At 49.4% G+C, this 18916-nt stretch overlaps 1 protein-coding gene across 1 annotated transcript in view; it reads right to left on the bottom strand.

The window, feature by feature from the left end:
* Window positions 1-17127, bottom strand: part of LOC137660321 (uncharacterized) — a 275741-nt gene extending 258614 nt beyond the window's left edge. Inside the window, exon 1 of the mRNA XM_068395140.1 lies at window positions 16975-17127. Coding sequence (XP_068251241.1) covers window positions 16975-16987 — 13 coding nt within the window. The 5' untranslated portion in view covers window positions 16988-17127. The remainder of the gene's footprint in view (window positions 1-16974) is intronic.
* Between the last annotated feature and the right edge of the window lie 1789 nt (window positions 17128-18916).

Genomic DNA, 18916 nt, shown 5'->3' with positions numbered 1-18916 from the left:
AAGTCCCAGCCAATACTGGCTTTTGGCTTTACCCGGGGACTCAGTATCTGAGTGTGTCAGCACTCAACAATAAGGAGTCCCTGCACCTGGCTAAAACCTTGCAGCGCAAGGGCTGCAGCCTACGTAAGCTGTGTGTGAAGGTCTGAAGTGTGAATCGCCCTAGGAAGTTGACCTGTAGTCCTTTAGATGGAAACTTTATGCTAGGACTCTCCCAATACCACCTCGTCAGGGTATGGGGACGTGACAGTATTAGCTTAATACTAGGAACACAAGGAAACATGGTTTACCTGCAGTGGTTCGAGGTCAGCTGTGCAGAGAACCCAGGATGCTGCTTTCCCCAAGAGAGGGGAGGATAAAGAAAAGAATAAGGGCCAGACAAACCTTTTCATTCATGCAGACTAGGACCGGGTAACAATGCCCTCAACCTTCTGCTACTTGTCCATTAAGGAGCCTGAGGTTTAAACCAGCTGTTGTGCAACCACCACAGAGCCGATAGAGAACGTATCGAGCCTCCTGTGGGTCACGTCTTGCAGGTAGTGGGCTGTGAAGGTCGTCTGACACCTTCCAAACCCCTGCTTGTAGAACCTGCGTCACTGAAAAGTTCTTCTTGAAGGCCAGGGATGTAGCTACGCGCCTGACATCATGTGCTCTAGGGCGACGTGACGAAGGAGGGTCAGGATTCAGGAACAGATGGATTACCCTACAAAATTATGCTGAGATAGTATTCTTGGTAACCCTCCTCTTTGTTCTCCCAGTGCTCACAAACAATGGTTGCACTTGGGGACGAACTGCAGCCGTTCTTTTGAGATATAGCGTCAGACTCCTTACTAGGCACAGTAGGAGATGGTCTGGGTCATCTGTTACAGAACAAAGACTCAAAATCTGAAAAGAGTCGAACCGAGGGTCCGGCACTCCCGGATTCGGAGTCTTAGCAATGAACTCAGGGACAAATCTGAACGTTACCTCCCCCCATCCCCTTGAATGGGCGATGTCAGACGAGAGACCATGAAGTTGACCGACTCGCTTGGTCAAGGCCAAAGCTAGTAGGAACACCGTCTTCCAAGTTAGGTGGCGATCTGAAGCCTGGCGTAATGGTTTGTATGGAGGTCTCTTAAGAGACCTGAGAACTCGAACCACGTTCCATGGAGGAGGTCTCACTTCCGACTGAGGGCAGGTAAGTTCATAACTTCGTATGAGTAGGGAAAGTTCCAGTGAAGAAGAAATGTCCACTCCTTTGAGCCTGAAGGCTAGACTTAAGGCTGAGCGATAGCCTTTCACTGCCAAGACTGAAAGGCGCATTTCTTCTCGCAAATACACGAAGAACTCCGCTACTGCTGGAATAGTGGCAACGAGTGGAGAGATACCCCTTCCACGACACCAACCACAGAAAACTCGCCACTTTGCCTCGTAGACCCCTGCGGATGACCTTCGCAGGTGTCCAGACATCCTATTCGCAACTTGTTGCGAAAATCCTCTCTCAGCGAGGAGATGCTGGATAGTGTCCAGGCGTGAAGTCGAAGCGAAGCTACGGCTTTGTGGAAGATGTTGGAGTGTGTTGAGTAGCTTGTGTCGTGGAGGGAGTTCTCTCGGAAGTTCCGTTAGGAGTTGCAGAAGGTCTGGAAACCATTCCACGTGATGCCATAGCGGAGTTATAAGGGTCATCGATAGATTGACCGATATTCTGGTCTTGTTGAGTAACCTCCTCATCAGACAGAACAGGGGAAAGGCGTATACGTCGATGTTGTCCCACCGTTATTGGAGGGCATCTTGCCAGAGTACCTTGGGATCCGGGAATGGGGAGCAGTACAGCGGGAGCTTGAAGTTCAGCCCTGTTGCGAACAGATCCAAAGTCGGGGAACCCCACAAAGTCAGGAATTTGTTGGCTACTAGACGACCACTTGGTACTCACTATCTGAGACGCTCTGCTCAGACTGTGAGCGAGCACATTCCTCTTGCCTGGAATGAAGCGAGCCGATAGTGGAATCGAGTGGGCTTCGGTCCATCTCAGTATCTCTACTGCAAGATGGGATAGCTGCTCTGAAAATGTACCTCCTTGCTTGTTGATGTAAGCCAATACTGTGGTGTTGTCGCTCATCACCACCACAGAGTGACCCGCCACGTATTGTTGGAACTGTTGAAGGGCCAGGAATACGGCCTTCATTTCTAGCAGATTTATAGGGAGGCACTTTTCTGATTCTGACCACAGGCCTGAGGTCCTGTGGTCCAGAACGTGGATCCCCCACCCTTTCTTTGAGGCGTCCGAAAACAGCATCAAATCCGGGGGGAGGACGAGAAGATCCACTCCCGTTCGTAGGTTCTCGTCTGTCACCCACCACTGAAGGTCCGTCAGTTCCGCAGGACCCATAGGGATCATGACGTCCGGGAATCGTGACCTTGAATCCACCGGGACTTGAGTCGCCAATGGAGAGATCTCATACTGAGGCGACCGTTGGGAACTAGACGGGCCAAAGAAGAAGGGTGACCGAGGAGACGTAACCACGATTGGGCTGGGAGCTCTTCTCGTCTGAGAAAAGGACTCACGACCTTCCTCAGCCCTGCTATCCTGTCGTCTGATGGGAAGGTTTTGTGTAGATTGGTGTCTAGGATCATGCCTAGATATACCAGTATTTGAGTAGGAAGCTGAGACGACTTCTCGAGATTTACCATGATCCCCAGATCTTGGCAAAGTCCCAGAAGTTTGTCTCAGTTTCGAAGAAGGGCTGACTCCGAGTCTGCTAGGATCAGCCAGTCGTTCAGATAACGGAGGAGACGGATGCCGATCCTGTGTGCCCACGACGATATTAGGGTGAACACTCTGGTGAAAACCTGTGGTGCTGTGAAGAGACCGAAACACAGCACCTTGAACTGGTAGATCTTGTTGTCTAGGCTGAATCTTAAGTACTTCCTTGAAGACGGATGGACTGGGATCTGGAAGTACGCGTCCTTCAGGTCCAGTGTACACAGTAAGTCTTGCGGCCTCACTGCAAGTCTGACCGTGTCTGCCGTCTCCATGCTGAACGAGGTCTGCTTGACAAACCTGTTCAGAGCTGAGATGTCGATGACTGGTCTCCAGCCTCCAGACGCCTTCTTTACAAGAAAAAGTTGACTGAAGAAGCTTGGGGACCCGTCGACGATCTCTTGGTGAGCGCCCTTCTTCAACATGGTCTGGACTTCTGCACGAAGGGCTTGCCCCTTTGACGATCCCATGGCAAGGGAGCTCAACGACACAGGATTCGCTGCCAGGGGAGGTAGAGATGTTGTGAACGGGACTCGATATCCTTGACTGACTACGGAAATCGTCCAGGAATCGGCCCCGAGTTGCTGCCACCTGTTTGCGCAACTTTGTAGGCATCCCCCCACTGGTGGACATGTAGGGGGACTGGCAATCCTAGCGTTTGCGGCCTCGGCCACTCCCTCTAGGATTCTTTCCTCCCCTGGAAGACTTTTTGCCTTTCTTGTCCTTGACAGGAAAGGGCTTAGACACCGTTGTCTTCGCTGTAGCTGCTGGTTTCGTGGTCTTGGTAGGACGTGGTTGCTGGGTTGCTGGAGGTTTATAGGGCTTCGATGTTAAAGCTCTATGTAGGAGAGAGTCCTGGTTGGACTTCCTCCATCTCTCAGCCGCCTGCTCCACGTCCTTAGGCTCGAACAAATTCTTCCCCAAGATGGAAGAATGTCTGAGCCTGCTGATCTCAGTACTGGGGACCTTTTGGTGGAATCTCTCAGACACCGCATCTCGACATTTCAAGATGGTATTAGCCCACAAGTTCGAGACTTGGTGGGCTAAAAACTCGATTGTACGAGTGCCTGAGAGTAAAAAGGTCTCCATGGCCTTCCTGGTACTCTTTTTGGACAAGTCCTCAGATCGTAACAGGATGCCCAGAGACCCTACCCAGATGTCCAGCCATGAAGTTGCCTGCATGGCACATTTCGCCACCTTCTCCTGGCTAAGGATCTCTGTCGCTGAGAACGATACTTGCCGGTTGGAGAGTCTCTCTAGAGGGACTCCCCTGGTAAGCTCTTCCAAAGAGTGGTGTAAGGGAAGAGCTAAACAAGTCTCCTCCATGATGTCAAAGTACCTCCTCTGATGGACACGAGGAGGCGGGGAGGAGTTTGTTATCGGCGCTGGATCGGCTGGAGGGGGCAAGCTCGGAGAGCTGGCCTTCGACCTTGTCTCTAGCACTCTTAACCCCTTGAGACCAGGGCAAAGCCCCGCTGGCCTTTGAGGGTTTTTGAGTACCAAAGACTCGGTCCAAGACCGTGTCCTTGCCCTCACGAGGGAGAATCTCTGGATCCGCGAACCCATTGAGATTCCTCATAAGGGTCAGAGCCTGCCAGAATGCATGCTGCTCTGATTCCTGTAGCTCTCCTCCTGAAGGGCTAGCAGCGAAGTCTCCTGTCCCCAAAGGCTCTTCTTGGGGGGACTCGTGGACGTTTTCCGAGGGCTTGGCTGGCTCTGGTCTTATCCTTGAGGATGACTTAGGTAAAGTCTTGGAGTCCTTCGACTCCCTCCTGGGAGGGATGCAAAACTTAACAGTGATGGTGGGAGACTCTTCTCCACCCCTACCCGAGAAGACTTCCCTGCGCGAGGTGGGGTTTCCCTCATTGGTGCGATAGGAGAACGCCTCACCTCGCGTGACTCCCTTGAGGATGGGAAATCTTTGTCCGAAGGGGAGGGAGTGAAAGTCTGGGGGGGTGAGGAGGCCTTCCTCAAAGAATTCCGAGGAGTCAGCTTCGCCCTTGGAGAAGTCACCACGTCAGATACTCCTCTCTTCCTCTTCAGGGGGGTCGAAGTTGCCAATGATTTGTGGCCCAGCTCAGAAAGAACAGGCTTAAAAGCCTGCATGACTGCTCTGACTAGGGACCCGAACCAGGGCTGCTGACTGACAGCTGCACTGTCAGACACTCCCTCTGGAGGGAAGGGGATCGTTTGATCCCTAGGAGGAGTTCCCAGAGGAGGATCTGCCTGAAAAGAAGAAGGAGAAAAGTCCATGGCCCTATCCGGAATCCTCCCTCCCTCCGGCAAGCGCGCTGTTCTGCGCTTGCAGGGGGGAAACGTGATGATGATGACCTGGCCGCGCAGCGTCCTGCAGCCTCGCGCGATGGGATTTGGCCTGGGTCGTGCGCGAGGGCGATGGCGAGGGCTCGCGTAGGCGCGCAGGGGCTTGGGCCGGAGATTGCAGAGGGCGCACCGTAGGCTAGATGAGCGCTCGCGCGCGAAGGATCTCGAAGAGCCCATAAGGGGGATAACGTTGGGTGCGCGCACGCAGGAGATATCTGGTTGAAGAGCTGGGCGCGCGTGCAAACTCGTGGGCGCGCGACGGCGCGCAGGTTAAGGATGGCAAGCAGGCAGAGTCCAATGGCGCATCGGCGATTGATGGCGCGCTGGCGAGCAAGGGAAGAGGTTAACTTCCCCTTTGCACCCAGATCAGAAGATCGTGGGCGCACAGGATATCGTTGGCGCGTAGGCAAGCGCTGGCGCGAAGGAGAACGGAGGCGTGCATCAGGATGAGGGCGCGCAGTACTGCGCTGGCGAACAGGAGCGTGCTGGCGCGCAGGTGAGCGCTGACGCGCTATAACATGAGCTTCAGCAGGTGAGGACTTGCGCGCAGTTGCGCACTGGCACGCAGGTGAACGTTAGCGCGTAAGGGACTTAGACACATATTTTTGTGAAAGCCCCTTGTGCCCCGAAGGGACCGTAGCCCGTTTTACAACGGGGTGAGTTGGCGCCCATAGCGCGTCAGCAGCCAGGAACGGCGACGGCAGGTCAGCAGATCTGGCGGGTGGAAGGTCGGCATGTCCTTTGCAAGGACGACCTTGCACCGAAGGAGATCGCGAACGATCTGCGGAGAGGTCCAGGGATGTAGCTGGTAGAGTCGGCAAACGACGGCGAGGTTCCTCTGCGGCGGACTGCGGAGATGGTGAACCGAAGAGGCGCCTCCTAACACCCTTGTGAGGTGAAGAAAGCCCTCTACGGCAAAGAGGAAGGCGGGCTTTACGCCTTATACGCCCTCTGGGGACCGTGGGGTCAGCAGGCTGACCATCAGCAGTCCTCCGAAGAGGAGTCTCTATAAGTGAACTCTCCCGAGGGGGAGAATCATTGGCAGGAGAGACCGTTGGACTTAGTTCCTCCCTCGAAGGATGTTCGGAGGGGGGAACTAAGCCTTCAGCTATATAAGCAACATCAGGAGCAGAGGTTTGATACAACTCATCGGAAGCCTCTGCCACAACAATGTCGACGATAGACAGAGGATCAAACTCTGCTAAAGTTGGCGATTGTTTGACAGCTGCCCCCAACCTGATCATGTCAAACAAGGCTTCCTTGGAGGGCAAACCCTCAAGCCCCAAGGAAGCCCAAAGCTGCAACAAATGACAAATTCGTAGATAATTTGTATTTTTCCTAACTACAATATACAAACCTTAGCTATTTACATGGGGTAATTACTTCGGTGTAGCTGAATGACAAGCCAATAGAATTTTAACGAGGGTTTACTACCCCACCGCTAGTTAGCGGGGGTTAGGGAGGGGTAGCTAGCTACCCCCCCCTCCCCAACACACACACCGGTGAGTGCTTCACTTTGCTTAGAGATAGGACTTATCCCGGGGGACAGGGCAGGCGGGCAAATATGTGTAAATAGCTAAGGTTTGTATAGTTAGGAAAAATACAAATTTTCTACGAATTTGTCATTTGTTCCGTAACTGAAATACAAACCACGCTATTTACATGGGTTGACTCAACCCTTAGGTAGGGAGGTAAGTCCCTGCCATACTGGCTTTGGCTTGCCCGGGGACTCCATACAGTATTCGAGTGTGTAAGTACTCAAGAAATAAGGAGTCCCTGCTCCTCGGTAGCATTCTGTGAAACTGCTGCGGCCTACATAAGCTGTGTGTGAAGGTGAGGAAGTTACTCGTCCTAGGAAGTTGACCTGGAGTTCTTCATATGAAAATCTAGGCTAGGACTCTCCCAATACCATCTCGTCAGGGTATGGGGACATGACAGTATTACACTTAATACAAGGAACACAAGGGAGCATGGTTTACCTGCAGTGGTTCGAGGTCAGCTGTGCAGAGAACCCAGGATGCTGCTTTTTCCAAGGGAGGAGAGGATGAAGAAAAGAATAAGGGCCCGACAGAACTTTTCATTCACGCAGACTAAAACCGGGTAACAATGCCCTCAACCTTCTGCTACTTGTCCATTAAGGAGCCTGAGGTTAGACCAGCTGCTGTGCAGCCACCACAGGGCCGATAGAGAACGTATCGAGCCTCCTGTGTGTCACGTCTTGCAGGTAGTGGGCCGTGAAGGTGGTCTGACGCTTCCACACCCCAGCTTGAAGGACCTGCGTCACTGAATAATTTTTCTTGAAGGCCAGGGACGTAGCTATACCCCTGACATCATGCGCTCTAGGGCGACGTGACGGAGAAGGGTCAGGATTCAAGGCAAGATGTATTACCTTGCGAATCCAGGCCGAGATAGTATTCCTGGTGACCCTCCTTTTCGTTTTCCCAGTGCTCACGAACAAGGCTTGCACCTAGGGACGAACTGCAGCTGTTCTTTTAAGATACAATCTCAGACTCCTCACTGGGCACTGTAGGAGATGGTCTGGGTCATCTGTTACCGAACGAAGACTCGAAACCTGGAAAGAGTCGAACCTAGGGTCCGGCACTCCCGGATTCTGAGTTTTGGCAACAAACTCAGGGACGAAGCTGAATTTTACCTCCCCCAATCCCCTTGAATGGGCGATGTCGTACGAGAGACCATGCAGTTCACTGACTCGCTTGGCCAAGGCCAATGCTAGCTGGAAAACCGTCTTCCAGGTAAGGTGGCGATCTGAAGCCTGGCGTAATGGTTCGTAGGGAGGTCTCTTCAGAGACCTGAGAACTCGAACCACATTCCATGGAGGAGGTCTCACTTCCGACTGAGGGCAGGTAAGTTCATAACTTCGTATAAGAAGGGAAAGTTCCAGCGAGGAAGAGATGTCCATTCCTTTAAGCCTGAAGGCTAGACTCAAGGCTGAGCGATAGCCTTTCACTGCCGAGACTGAAAGGCGCATTTCCTCCCGCACATACAAGAGGAACTCCGCTATTGATGGAATAGTGGCATCGAGTGGAGAGATACCCTTTCCACGACACCAACCACAGAAGACTCGCCACTTTGCCTCGTAGACCCCTGCGGATGACTTGCGCAGGTGACCAGAACTCCTTTCAACAACTTATTGCGAAAATCCTCTCTCCGTGAGGAGACGCTGGATAGTCTCCAGGCGTGAAGTCGAAGCGGAGCTACGGCTTTGTGGAAGATGTTGGCGTGTGGTTGTTTGAGTAGCTCGTGACGGGGAGGGAGTTCCCTCGGAACCTCCATGAGGAGTTGCAGAGGGTCCGGGAACCATTCTGCGTGATGCCATAGCGGAGCTATCAGGGTCATTGATAGATTGACCGATATTCTGGTCTTGTTGAGCACCCTCCTCATCAGACAGAATGGGGGAAAGACGTACAAATCGATGTTGCCCCACCGTTGTTGGAAGGCATCCTGCCAGAGAGCCTTGGGATCCGGGACTGGGGAGCAGTACAGCGGGAGCTTGAAGTTCAGCGCTGTAGCGAACAGATCCACCGTCGGGGAACCCCACAAAGTCAGGACTTTGTTGGCTACATGAGGATCCAAAGACCACTCGGTACTCACTATCTGCGTCGCTCTGCTCAGACTGTCGGCAAGCACATTCCTTTAGCCTGGAATGAAGCGAGCCGCTAGTGTGATCGAGTGGACTTCGGACCATCTCAGAATCTCTACTGCAAGATGGGATAGCTGTTCTGAAAAGGTACCTCCCTGCTTGATGATATAAGCCACCAGTGTGGTGTTGTCGCTCATCACCACCACAGAGTAGCCTGCCAGGACTTGGTGGAACTTCTGAAGTGCCAGGAACACGGCCTTCATTTCTAGCAGGTTTATGTGAACGTACTTTTCTGATTCTGACCACAGGACTGATGTCCTGTGGTTCAGAACGTGGGCCCCCCACCCTTTCTTTGATGCGTCCGAGAACAACATCAAATCCGGGGGAAGGACGAGAAGATCCACTCCCTTTCGTAGGTTCTTGTCTGCCACCCACCACTGGAGGTCTGTCCGTTCCGCATGACCCACAGAGACCAAAGTGTCCGGGGAATCGTGTCCTTGATTCCACCGGGACTTGAGTTGCCACTGGAGAGATCTCATTCTGAGGCGACCGTTGGGAACGAGACGGGCCGGGGAGGAGAGGTGGCCGAGGAGACGCAACCCTGTTTGGGCTGGGAGTTCTTCTCGATCGAGGAAAGGCCTTGCAACCTTCCTCAGCCTTGCTATCCTGTCGTCTGATGGGAAGGCTTTGTGGAGATTGGTGTCTATGACCATGCCTAGGTATACCAGTTTCTGAGAAGGCTGCAGAGAGGACTTCTCGAGATTTACCATGATCCCTAGATCCTGGCAAACTTCGAGGAGCTTGTCTCGGTGGCGAAGAAGGGTTGCCTCCGAGTCCGCTAGGATCAGCCGGTCGTCCAGATAACGAAGGAGACGGATGCCGATCCTGTGTGCCCACAATGATATCAGGGAGAACACTCTGGTGAACACCTGAGGGGCTGTGGAGAGACCGAAACACAGCACCTTGAACTGGTAGATCTTGTCGTCTAGGCAAAATCTTAGGTACTTCCTTGAAGACGGATGGACTGGGATCTGGAAGTACGCGTCCTTCAGGTCCAGTGTACACATGAAGTCTTGTGGTCTCACTGCAAGTCTGACCGTGTCTGCCGTCTCCATACTGAACGGAGTCTGTTTGACAAACCCGTTCAGGGTTGAGAGGTCGATGACTGGTCTCCAGCCTCCAGACGCCTTCTTTACAAGAAAGAGTCGACTCTAGAAGCCTAGGGACCCATCCACTACCTCTTGGAGAGCGTCCTTCCTCAACATGGTCTGGACTTCTGCCTAAAGGGCTTGCCCTCTTGCCGATCCCATGGCAAGAGAGCTCAACGACACTGGATTCGCTGTCAGGGGAGGTAGAGAAGCTGTGAACGGGACGCAATAACCCTGACAGATTACGGAAATCGTCCAGGTATCTGCCCCGAGTTGCTGCCACCTTGCCACGCAACTTTGTAGGCATCCCCCCACTGGCGGACATGCAGGGGGACTGCCAACCCTAGCGCTTACGGCCTCGGCCGTTTCCTCTAGGGTTCTTGCCTCCCCTGGAGGACTTCTTGCTCCTTCTGCTCTTGGCAGGGAAGGGCTTAGACACCTTCGGCTTTGCTGCTGTCGTCTTCTTTGTGTCCTTAGCCGGAGGTTTGTAGGGCCTCGATGTCAGGGCCCTATGGATGAGGGAATCCTGGTTGGACTTCCTCCACCTCTCAGCTGTTAGCTCCATGTCCTTAGGCTCAAACAAACTCTTACCGAGTACGGAAGAGTGTTTGAGCCTGCTAACATCCGAACTGGGGACCTTCTGGTGGAATCTCTCAGCCACTGCGTCCCGTCGTTTGAGAATCGTATTGGCCCACAAGCTCGAGACTTGGAGGGCCAGAAACTCGATGGTCCGCGTGCCTGAGAGCAAGAAAGTCTCCAGTGCCTTCCTGGTGCTTTCTTTGGACAAGTCCTCAGACCGCACCAGGATGCCCAGAGACCCCAGCCAGATGTCAAGCCACAGAGTTGCCTGCATGGCACACTTCCCCACCTTCTCCTGGCTTAGGATCTCAGTAGCTGAATAGGACACATGCCGGTTGGAGAGTCTCTCTAGAGGGACTCCCCCGGTGAGTTCTTCCACGGAGTGGTGAATTGGAAGACCCAAACAAGATCTCAAAGTACCTCCTCTGATGGACTCGAGGAGGAGGGAGGAGCTTGTTACTGGCGCTGGATCTACTGGAGGAGGCAAGCTCAGAGAGCTGGCCCTCGACCTTGTCCTTGGCACTCTTCATCCCCTGAGACCAGGGCAAAGCTGCACTGGCCCTAGAGGGTTTCTGGGTGCTGTAGACACGGTCCAAGACCGTGTCCTTACCCTCACGAGGAGGAATCTCTGGGTCTGGAATCCCGTTGAGGTTCCTCATGAGGGTCAGGACTTGCCAGAACGCGTGTTCTGACTCTTGGTGCTCTCCTCCTGAAAGACTGGCAGCACCGTCTCCTGTCCCCATTGGCTCTTCCTGGGAGGACACGTGGACATCCTCGGAAGGTCTAGCTGGCTCCTGTCTGATCCTTGCTGACGATTTGGGAATCGTCTTAGAGTCCTTCGGTTCCCTCCTGGGAGGGATACAGGACTCGAGTAACGATGGGTGCAGGCTCTTTTCCACCCCTGGACGAGAAGACTTCTCAGGGAGAGGCGGAGTTTCCCCCATTGGTGCGATGGGGGAACGTCCGGCTCGTCCGACTCTCCTGAGGATGGGTAATGCTCATCCGCAGGGGAGGGAGAGAAAATCTGGGGGGGGGAAGGAGCCTTGCGCAAGAATCTGCGAGGAGACAGGATAGCCCTCGGAGGTGTCTCCGCTGAGGGGACTCCTCTCTTTCTCTTCAGGGGGGAGGAAGCCGCAACTAATTTGTGACCCACGTCAGAGAGGACGGGCTTCATAGCCTGCACAAGAGCTCTGACCAGGGTCCCGAATCAGGGCTGCTGGCTGACAGTCGCGCTGTCAGACACTCCCTCTGGAGGGAAGGGGATCGTTCGATCCCTAGGAGGAGTCGACAAACGAGGGTTCACCTGAAAAGAAGCTGAAACAAGAGAGTCCTTAGACCTGTCCGGGTACCGCCCCTCCTCCGGCGAGCGCGCTGTTCTGCGCTTGCGGGGAGGGGAACGAGAAGATGACCTGTCCGCCTGGCGACGATCGCGCTGGAGGTCACGCGATGGGCCCTGTCCAGGATCGCGTGCCATAGGAATCTCGCGCTCGCGGGGGCGCGGGCGTCAGAGGTTGGTGGCGCGTAGGTGATGGCACAGGCGCGCGGGCGCACAGGAGATGGCACGGTCGCGTGGGCGCTGGCGGGCGTAGAAGATGGCGAGGGCGTGTGGCGCGCAGGAGCTGGATCGTGAGGAAGCTGGATACGAGGGCGCGCAGTATCCTGATGCAGTACTGATGGGCGCGAGAGAGTAGTGGCACGTGGGCGCGTATCCGGAAGAACTGGGCGAGGGCGCGAGTGCGCAGGTTCGGGATAGCACGAGGGTGGGATTGCGCGTTGGAACGCAGGTGGCCGCTGAGCCGTTTGAACAGGTATATTAACCTGTGGGCGCGCGATCGGATTAGGGCGCATAGGTGTGCGCTGTTGGGTTGCATGGGGCGCCTTGAGAGAAACTGGAATCTGGCGCTCAACTGGAGAGTCGCGCCCGACTGGAGGAGCGCGTGCAGGATTGCGCGGTCTGGAAGGAGAGTCCAGGGGTACCTGGGAGAGCCCGTGCGCTAACTTAGGTACCTCCTGGACTGCACGCTTGGATGTAGAAGCGCGCTGGCGAGCGCGTGTGCGCTGTGTCTAGAACTGCGCGCGATGGGCGCGCCTCGCGCCTAACTCCAGAAGAGCGCTGCGAGTCCAGAGGTACCTGTGAGCGCCTGAGTGCTAACCTAGGAGCCTCTCGGACTGCGCGCGACGTGGCAGGAACCGGAGAACGCCGGGCCGCAGGTGAGCGCGTGTGCGCAGGTGAGTGCGCCAGGAACTGCTGGCGGGCGCCGGGGCACAGAAGGATGTGGGCGCGCAGGGAAACCCTGGCGCGTAAAAGGAACAAGGGCGCGCACGCGCGTAGGTGAGCGCTGTGACGCTAAGACTGGAACGGCAGCAGCAACAGCAGCATGAGGGCGCGCAGGTTGAACCTGGCGCTTGAGGGCAAGAAGCAGAGATTTGCGATCAAGTCCCTTAAGCCTTGAAGGGAAGGGTGCCTGCGCAATGGCAGGTTCAGGTGGCGCGTAAAGCACATCAGCATCCTCGAAGGGTGACGGCAGGTCAGCAGGTCTGGAGGGAGACTGGTCACAGGGTCCCGGAGGACGACCTTCCTCCGAAGGGGATCGCGAACGATCCCCAGAGAGGTCTAAGGTGGTAGCTGGCAGGATCGGCGAACGGCGAGTCGTCTCCTCCGCAGAGGTCTGTGGAGCCGACGTGCCGAAGAGGCGCCTCCTAACTCCCTTGTGAGGGGAAGGAAGACCTCTACGGCGAAGGGGAGGACGAGCCTTCCGCCTTATACGCCCAGAAGGGGCCGTGGGGTCAGCAAGCTGACCATCGTAGGGCCTCCGAAGAGGCGTCTCTGTGAGTGAACTCCCCCGCGGGGGAGAATCACCGGCAGGAGAGACTGTAGGACTTATTTCCTCCCTCGAAAGGTGTTCGGAGGGGGAAACTAAGCCTTCAGCTACCTCAGCAACAGAAACGGGGGTTTGACTAGACCCACGAGATGCCTCCGTCACAACAACGTCAACAACAGACAGAGGATCTATCCCTGCTGTAGTTGGCGATTGTTTGACAGCTGCACCAAGTTTGATCATGTCAAACAGGGCTTCCCTGGAGGGCGAACCCTGCAGCCCCAAGGAAGCCCAAAGCTGCAACAAATCATTGTTATTGACAGATAAATCAATGTTCATATCCTCCTCCGGGGGAGGAGGGGCAGCCGCCTCGCTATGGGAGGCAACTACCTCCCCCGCACCCCGGGATCGGTCAACAGCAATACGGTCTACGCTACCACTCGCCGGCCTCTCGGAAGAGACCGCTCGAGGGGGAGCTTTGGAGAAGGAAAGGGCTACGGAAGAAGAAGTCTTGGAATTTTCTCTCTTCAGAGAAGCCTCTGAAGGAGAAAGATCCCTTTTAGACTTTTTCTTCCGGCGCCGGGCAAACCTTTCCCACTGGGAGGTAGACCACTCCCTACATTCGATACATACATTACCGCTATCACACCGTTGGCCCCTACAATGAGGACACAAGGTGTGGGGATCGGTGTCGACCGCCGACATAAAAGTCCCACAAGGGCGGCCAGGAAGTCCAGGGCACGTACGCAGAATCAGTAGAGGCCAACTTCAAACACTGTGAGGAAGAAAAAGCAAAAACAGATTAATGGCAGTTAAAGCGAGGGAGAGAGCAGACAGGTCTGTTCTCCACCCGAGCCAAAAGTAAAGTGAAGCCCTCACCGGTGTGTGTGAGGGGGGGGGGGGGGGTTGCAAGTTACCCTCCCTACACCCCCTAACTAGCGGTGGGGTAGTAAACCCTCGTTAAAATTCTAATGGCTCGTCATTTCAGCTACGCCGAAAGTAATTACCCATATTAAATAGCTGGTTTGTATTTCAGTTACGGAACAAATCGGTGTTATTAAAAGTGAAAGTAACACGATTTTCCCAATCTGCGCTTCTAAGTGCCGATTTGATATTAACAAAAAAGCATTTTGGTGTGATAGAAGGCATGTTGTATTGAAAAACAAGAAAGTGAAAAAGGGTGTAGTTTTTACGTATCCATTTTTAAAGGAACTTAGTTTGAAAAGTCTCATTTAGATATAGAATCTAATTTGTTACTTGTATATAATTATATTGGTATTAAATTTAGTTATAAATTTATTGAAAATTAATTAAGAATTTCTCACAAAACTATATATGAATGGTTCTCATTCATTAGTGAGGTTATTGTGCACTGGGTATTGAGTCGAAAAGGTGCAGCTCACCTTTACCCTCCAACCTAAGTAAGTACACAAAGGGTTTTAGACTATCTTATATCTAATATGGCTGTGTAAAGGCGAGTCACAAGGTGGAGCCCGCTAGGTAAGGATACGGCTACTAGGTTAGGTTAGGTAGTTTGTGTAGGTTAACTGGTGGCCTTGTTTATTGTTAATTCTATAAGTGTCATTAATTGTATGTTAAAACGGATTCTTTAATTCATTCCCTACCCGAAAACCCCAATTTCCCACTGGGGGTCTCCAAGATTGGGAAACTTAACAAATACGGCAAAAATACTATTCCTTCTGTAAAAAAAAAAAAAAAAAAAAAAAAAAAAAAAAAAAAAAAAAGATTAGCTTTAGATAAAGCAATAAGTAATTCATCAAAATAAAAATATAAAAATTATTAGTGGCGGAGCTTTTGTATAGAATTTCTAAAAGTTTATTTAAATATCAACACAACTATATAAGAATATTACATATTTAGGGGTTTCAAACGTAATTAATGACGATACCTAGAGCAAAGCCATAGCTTTTCAGTAACGGTAGTCGACCCACCATAACTCAATAACTATTTATTAATGCCATGAATTACTATCAATAAAGTTCAAAACACCACAAAATACATTACAAACATGTCTTATTTTCAACAAACGTTTCATTGTACCATTCTAAAATTGGAGCCTTTGTATATCAGCGGCCAGTTCCTCCGACGAGCATGGAAAATGTGAATTTTCTTCATTTTCTAGTCATTCCTAAGACGTTTTTTAACATAACCTCTACACAAGAACACCACCTAACTTGCACTTCCCACCTAACCTATAAGCTGTATCCTTACCCATTTACCAAACGGGGGGGAGGCTAAAGGCTCCTGTGACTCCCCTTAGACTGCCGTGTTTTTAGTCAGCAGTCATCATACATACGGGTGGCCACTATCATACATACTGCCCCTATAATTTTACCTAGATAACTTCTCTTATTTTACCTGTTTTTGTATTCTCCCACCCAAAAACCCCAATTTCTCACTATGGAACCCCCTTATTGTAGTTATCAAGGGAGTTCCGTATCTCTAGCTAAATCTGATTATTTGCAGCAGAAATAAAGGTTAAATTAATTGAAAACTCACAATTCAAGCTGGAAAAATTATATCTTCACATCAGATATCCAAGTTTGTTTGAAACTTTAATTTTACCTTAGGTTCTTTCTTTCATGGATGTTAGTGCAGTTCCTCCATTACTTTAAACTAAACTACCAGTTATTATTATTACTTGCTTAACTACAACCCTAGTTGAAAAAGCAGGATGCTATAAGCTCAAGGGCTCCAATAAAGAAAATAGCTCATAGGAAAAGAAATGAGGAAATAAAACATGGTATTATTGTACTGTTCAAAATGAGAATCTGTAATACAGTAAAACTTTACCAACAAGAGGAAGAGAAATAAGAGTGGTCCTGAGTGTTCCCTCAAGCAAGAGAACTCTACCTCATGACAGTGGAAGACCATGGTACTGACGCTATGGCACTACCCAAGACTAGAGAACAATGTTTTGATTTTGGAGTGTCCTTTTCCTAGAAGAGCTGCTTACCATAGCTATAGTCTCTCTTCTACCCTTACTAAGAGGAAAGTAGCCACTGAACAACTACAGTACAGAAGTTAGCCCCTTGAGCAAAGAAGAATTGTCTGATAAAGTGTTGTCAGGTGTATTTGATAGAACTGTATTCGATTATTTCAATGATATACAATTAAAGAAAAGAAAAAAGGACAATATGGGGCTCAAGATCACAATTTGTATTACATAGATCAGGATACGTGTATATATATGTGTATGTGTGTGCATCTGTTCCCTATCTTGCAATTTAGTTTTCATAAAGGCCTTGGAGCATGTGATGCCCTTCTTACTATTTCCAATGCTGTACAAAAATCCCTTGATTGCAGTCAGAAAGTTTGTATGATTGGCATTGATTTTAGTGCTACCTTTGACTGTGTTAATCATGAGGACCTTGTTTTCAAACTCAATTTTTCATTTTGATTTTTGTTTCATATACTGTATATAATGAAGTGTATATATATATATATATATATATATATATATATATATATATATATATATATGTATATATATATATATATATATATATATATATATATATATATATATATATATATATATATATATATATATAGGTATTATTGTACTGTATTACAAAGGACCCAATACATCTCTTACGGTAGTATTTAAAGGGGTGACTGGTGGCAAGGGCGTTCGTAGTAAATTTGACTTTAATACACTACGAACGCCCTTGCCAACCTATCACCTGCAATGATTCAACCCCTATCACTAAATTAAAATAACTGGAAAGATAAAAGCAAACTTACCTCCGATTGTCATACTGTGTTATTCAATCTAATATAGCTCTAAATCTAATGTAAGGTGACAGACAATTTCAATGTCTCTTCATAAAAGTAGGCACATGCTGCTATGAGCAGTAGTAGTAGTAAATCTAGATACATACTCTACAAACGGCCCCTCCAGGTTTAGATTCTAAGTCGAGGGACATTCCGTGCAACGATGCCTCTAATAAATAATCCAGCTACTTTAGTATATCCCTTCTTTTATATCATTTTGTCTTTTTCTCCACGTCAGGTATCAGGTTTATTTTTATTCTATATGTTTCTTTCACAAAATAAGAACTATCCTGATATTTCCTTTGTCTTTTTCATAGGGTTATTGCAATTCTATTACTTATTTGTTTGGTACATGATTTTACCGTGTACCAAGAAAGGATAAAACTGGAGGAGGAGTAGGTTTCTTCATGTCGAAAACCTTCTCTAGGGTTTCTATCATCAATTAAATAGTATTTGAAACGTTTGAATATATCTATTTAAAACTGTCAAGAAACAGTAAGGTATTGAATATAATATCATTGCATAGACCACCTGGGAGTAATATGAAGAAATTCATTGAAGAATTTAGTGTTCTTGTGGGTGTGGTAGACGATATTAAAAATACATTTATTGGTGGAGACTCTAATTGTAGGGTAGGTGATGAAAATGATAATAAGGCTAAAGAACTCAGGGAAGTATTTGAGATGTTTAATTTAATAAACAGTGTTTTGGTATCAACGTCAGTAGGTGGTCATACACTCGACTTGGTCATATGTGGGAAAGAATATGACATAATAAGGAACCTTGAAGTTGAACCAGACTTTGAGATCTCAAAAACACATAAACTCATCACTTTTGATGTTAATATAAATTGCATCAGAGTATTGAAGAAATGGATCACATATAGGGAACGGGAAAATTTCGATGCTGAGAATTTTATTGAAGTTAGTGTAGCGCAAATGTCTTATGAGAACATGCAATGTGAACATATGGAAGATAGAGAATGTGTTGGGTGTCATACCAAAAAATATAATGACAATTTTGGAAAAAATGTATGATACCAAGTGTCCTATAGAGAAGAAACAAATAGTTGTACACGAAAATGTTAGATGGTATAATAGTGAGCTATTAAAGGCAAAAAGACATAGACGTAAGATGGAAAAGAGTCAAATCTTCACAAGCCAGAAATCTATATAATAAGGCCAGAAATTACTATAACATCCTGTTAGAAAAAAAAAATTCTACAACGGCGTAGGTAAAAAGAAAAAAAAGAAAGAAAGAAAAAAAACTAATAACATGAGGGCGTTTCACAAAAACCAAGATGATTTGATGGGATTAAAGGAAAAATATGTCTTGCCTGAAAATGTCTGTGCAGAGAAATTTGCTATATTCTCCAATGAAAAACTTGATAAAATTTATAGAGGTTTCCCCCCAAATCAGCTAGAAGGACAGTCAGTTATGCCAGTGAAGGAGGGTAAGTTAAAAAAATTTAAGGAAATAAATATGCGTGACTTGTAAATGGTTATGAGAGAGATGAAGAGTACATTTTGTGGAAACGACCCTTTCCCAATTAGTTCAATAAGTGAAGCTCCAAACAAGCAAGTTGTATATAATATTTACCTAAATATAATTAACCTAAGTATATCACAATCCAGTTTTCCTAGCTGTGAAAAAACTGCATTGGTCAAAACAATATACAAAGGATAAGGGGGTGTAAACAAACTAAATTCATATAGGCCCATTTCAAATTTAACCTACTGTACATGTCGAAGCTTATTGAAAAAATCATAAGTGAGCAATAATGGGTGCATATTGATGAGTTAGAGGTATTCCCGGATAATCACTCGGCCTACAGAGCTAATCACTCTACAGAAACTACCTTATGCTCAATAATGAATTATATGATAGGTCTTCTTGATGAGGGAAAGTGTGG

The sequence above is a fragment of the Palaemon carinicauda genome, chromosome 20 (assembly GCF_036898095.1).
Source record: "Palaemon carinicauda isolate YSFRI2023 chromosome 20, ASM3689809v2, whole genome shotgun sequence".
In the NCBI taxonomy this organism is placed as follows: Eukaryota; Metazoa; Arthropoda; class Malacostraca; order Decapoda; family Palaemonidae; genus Palaemon; species Palaemon carinicauda.
This window is presented reverse-complemented; position numbering and strand designations above follow the sequence as displayed.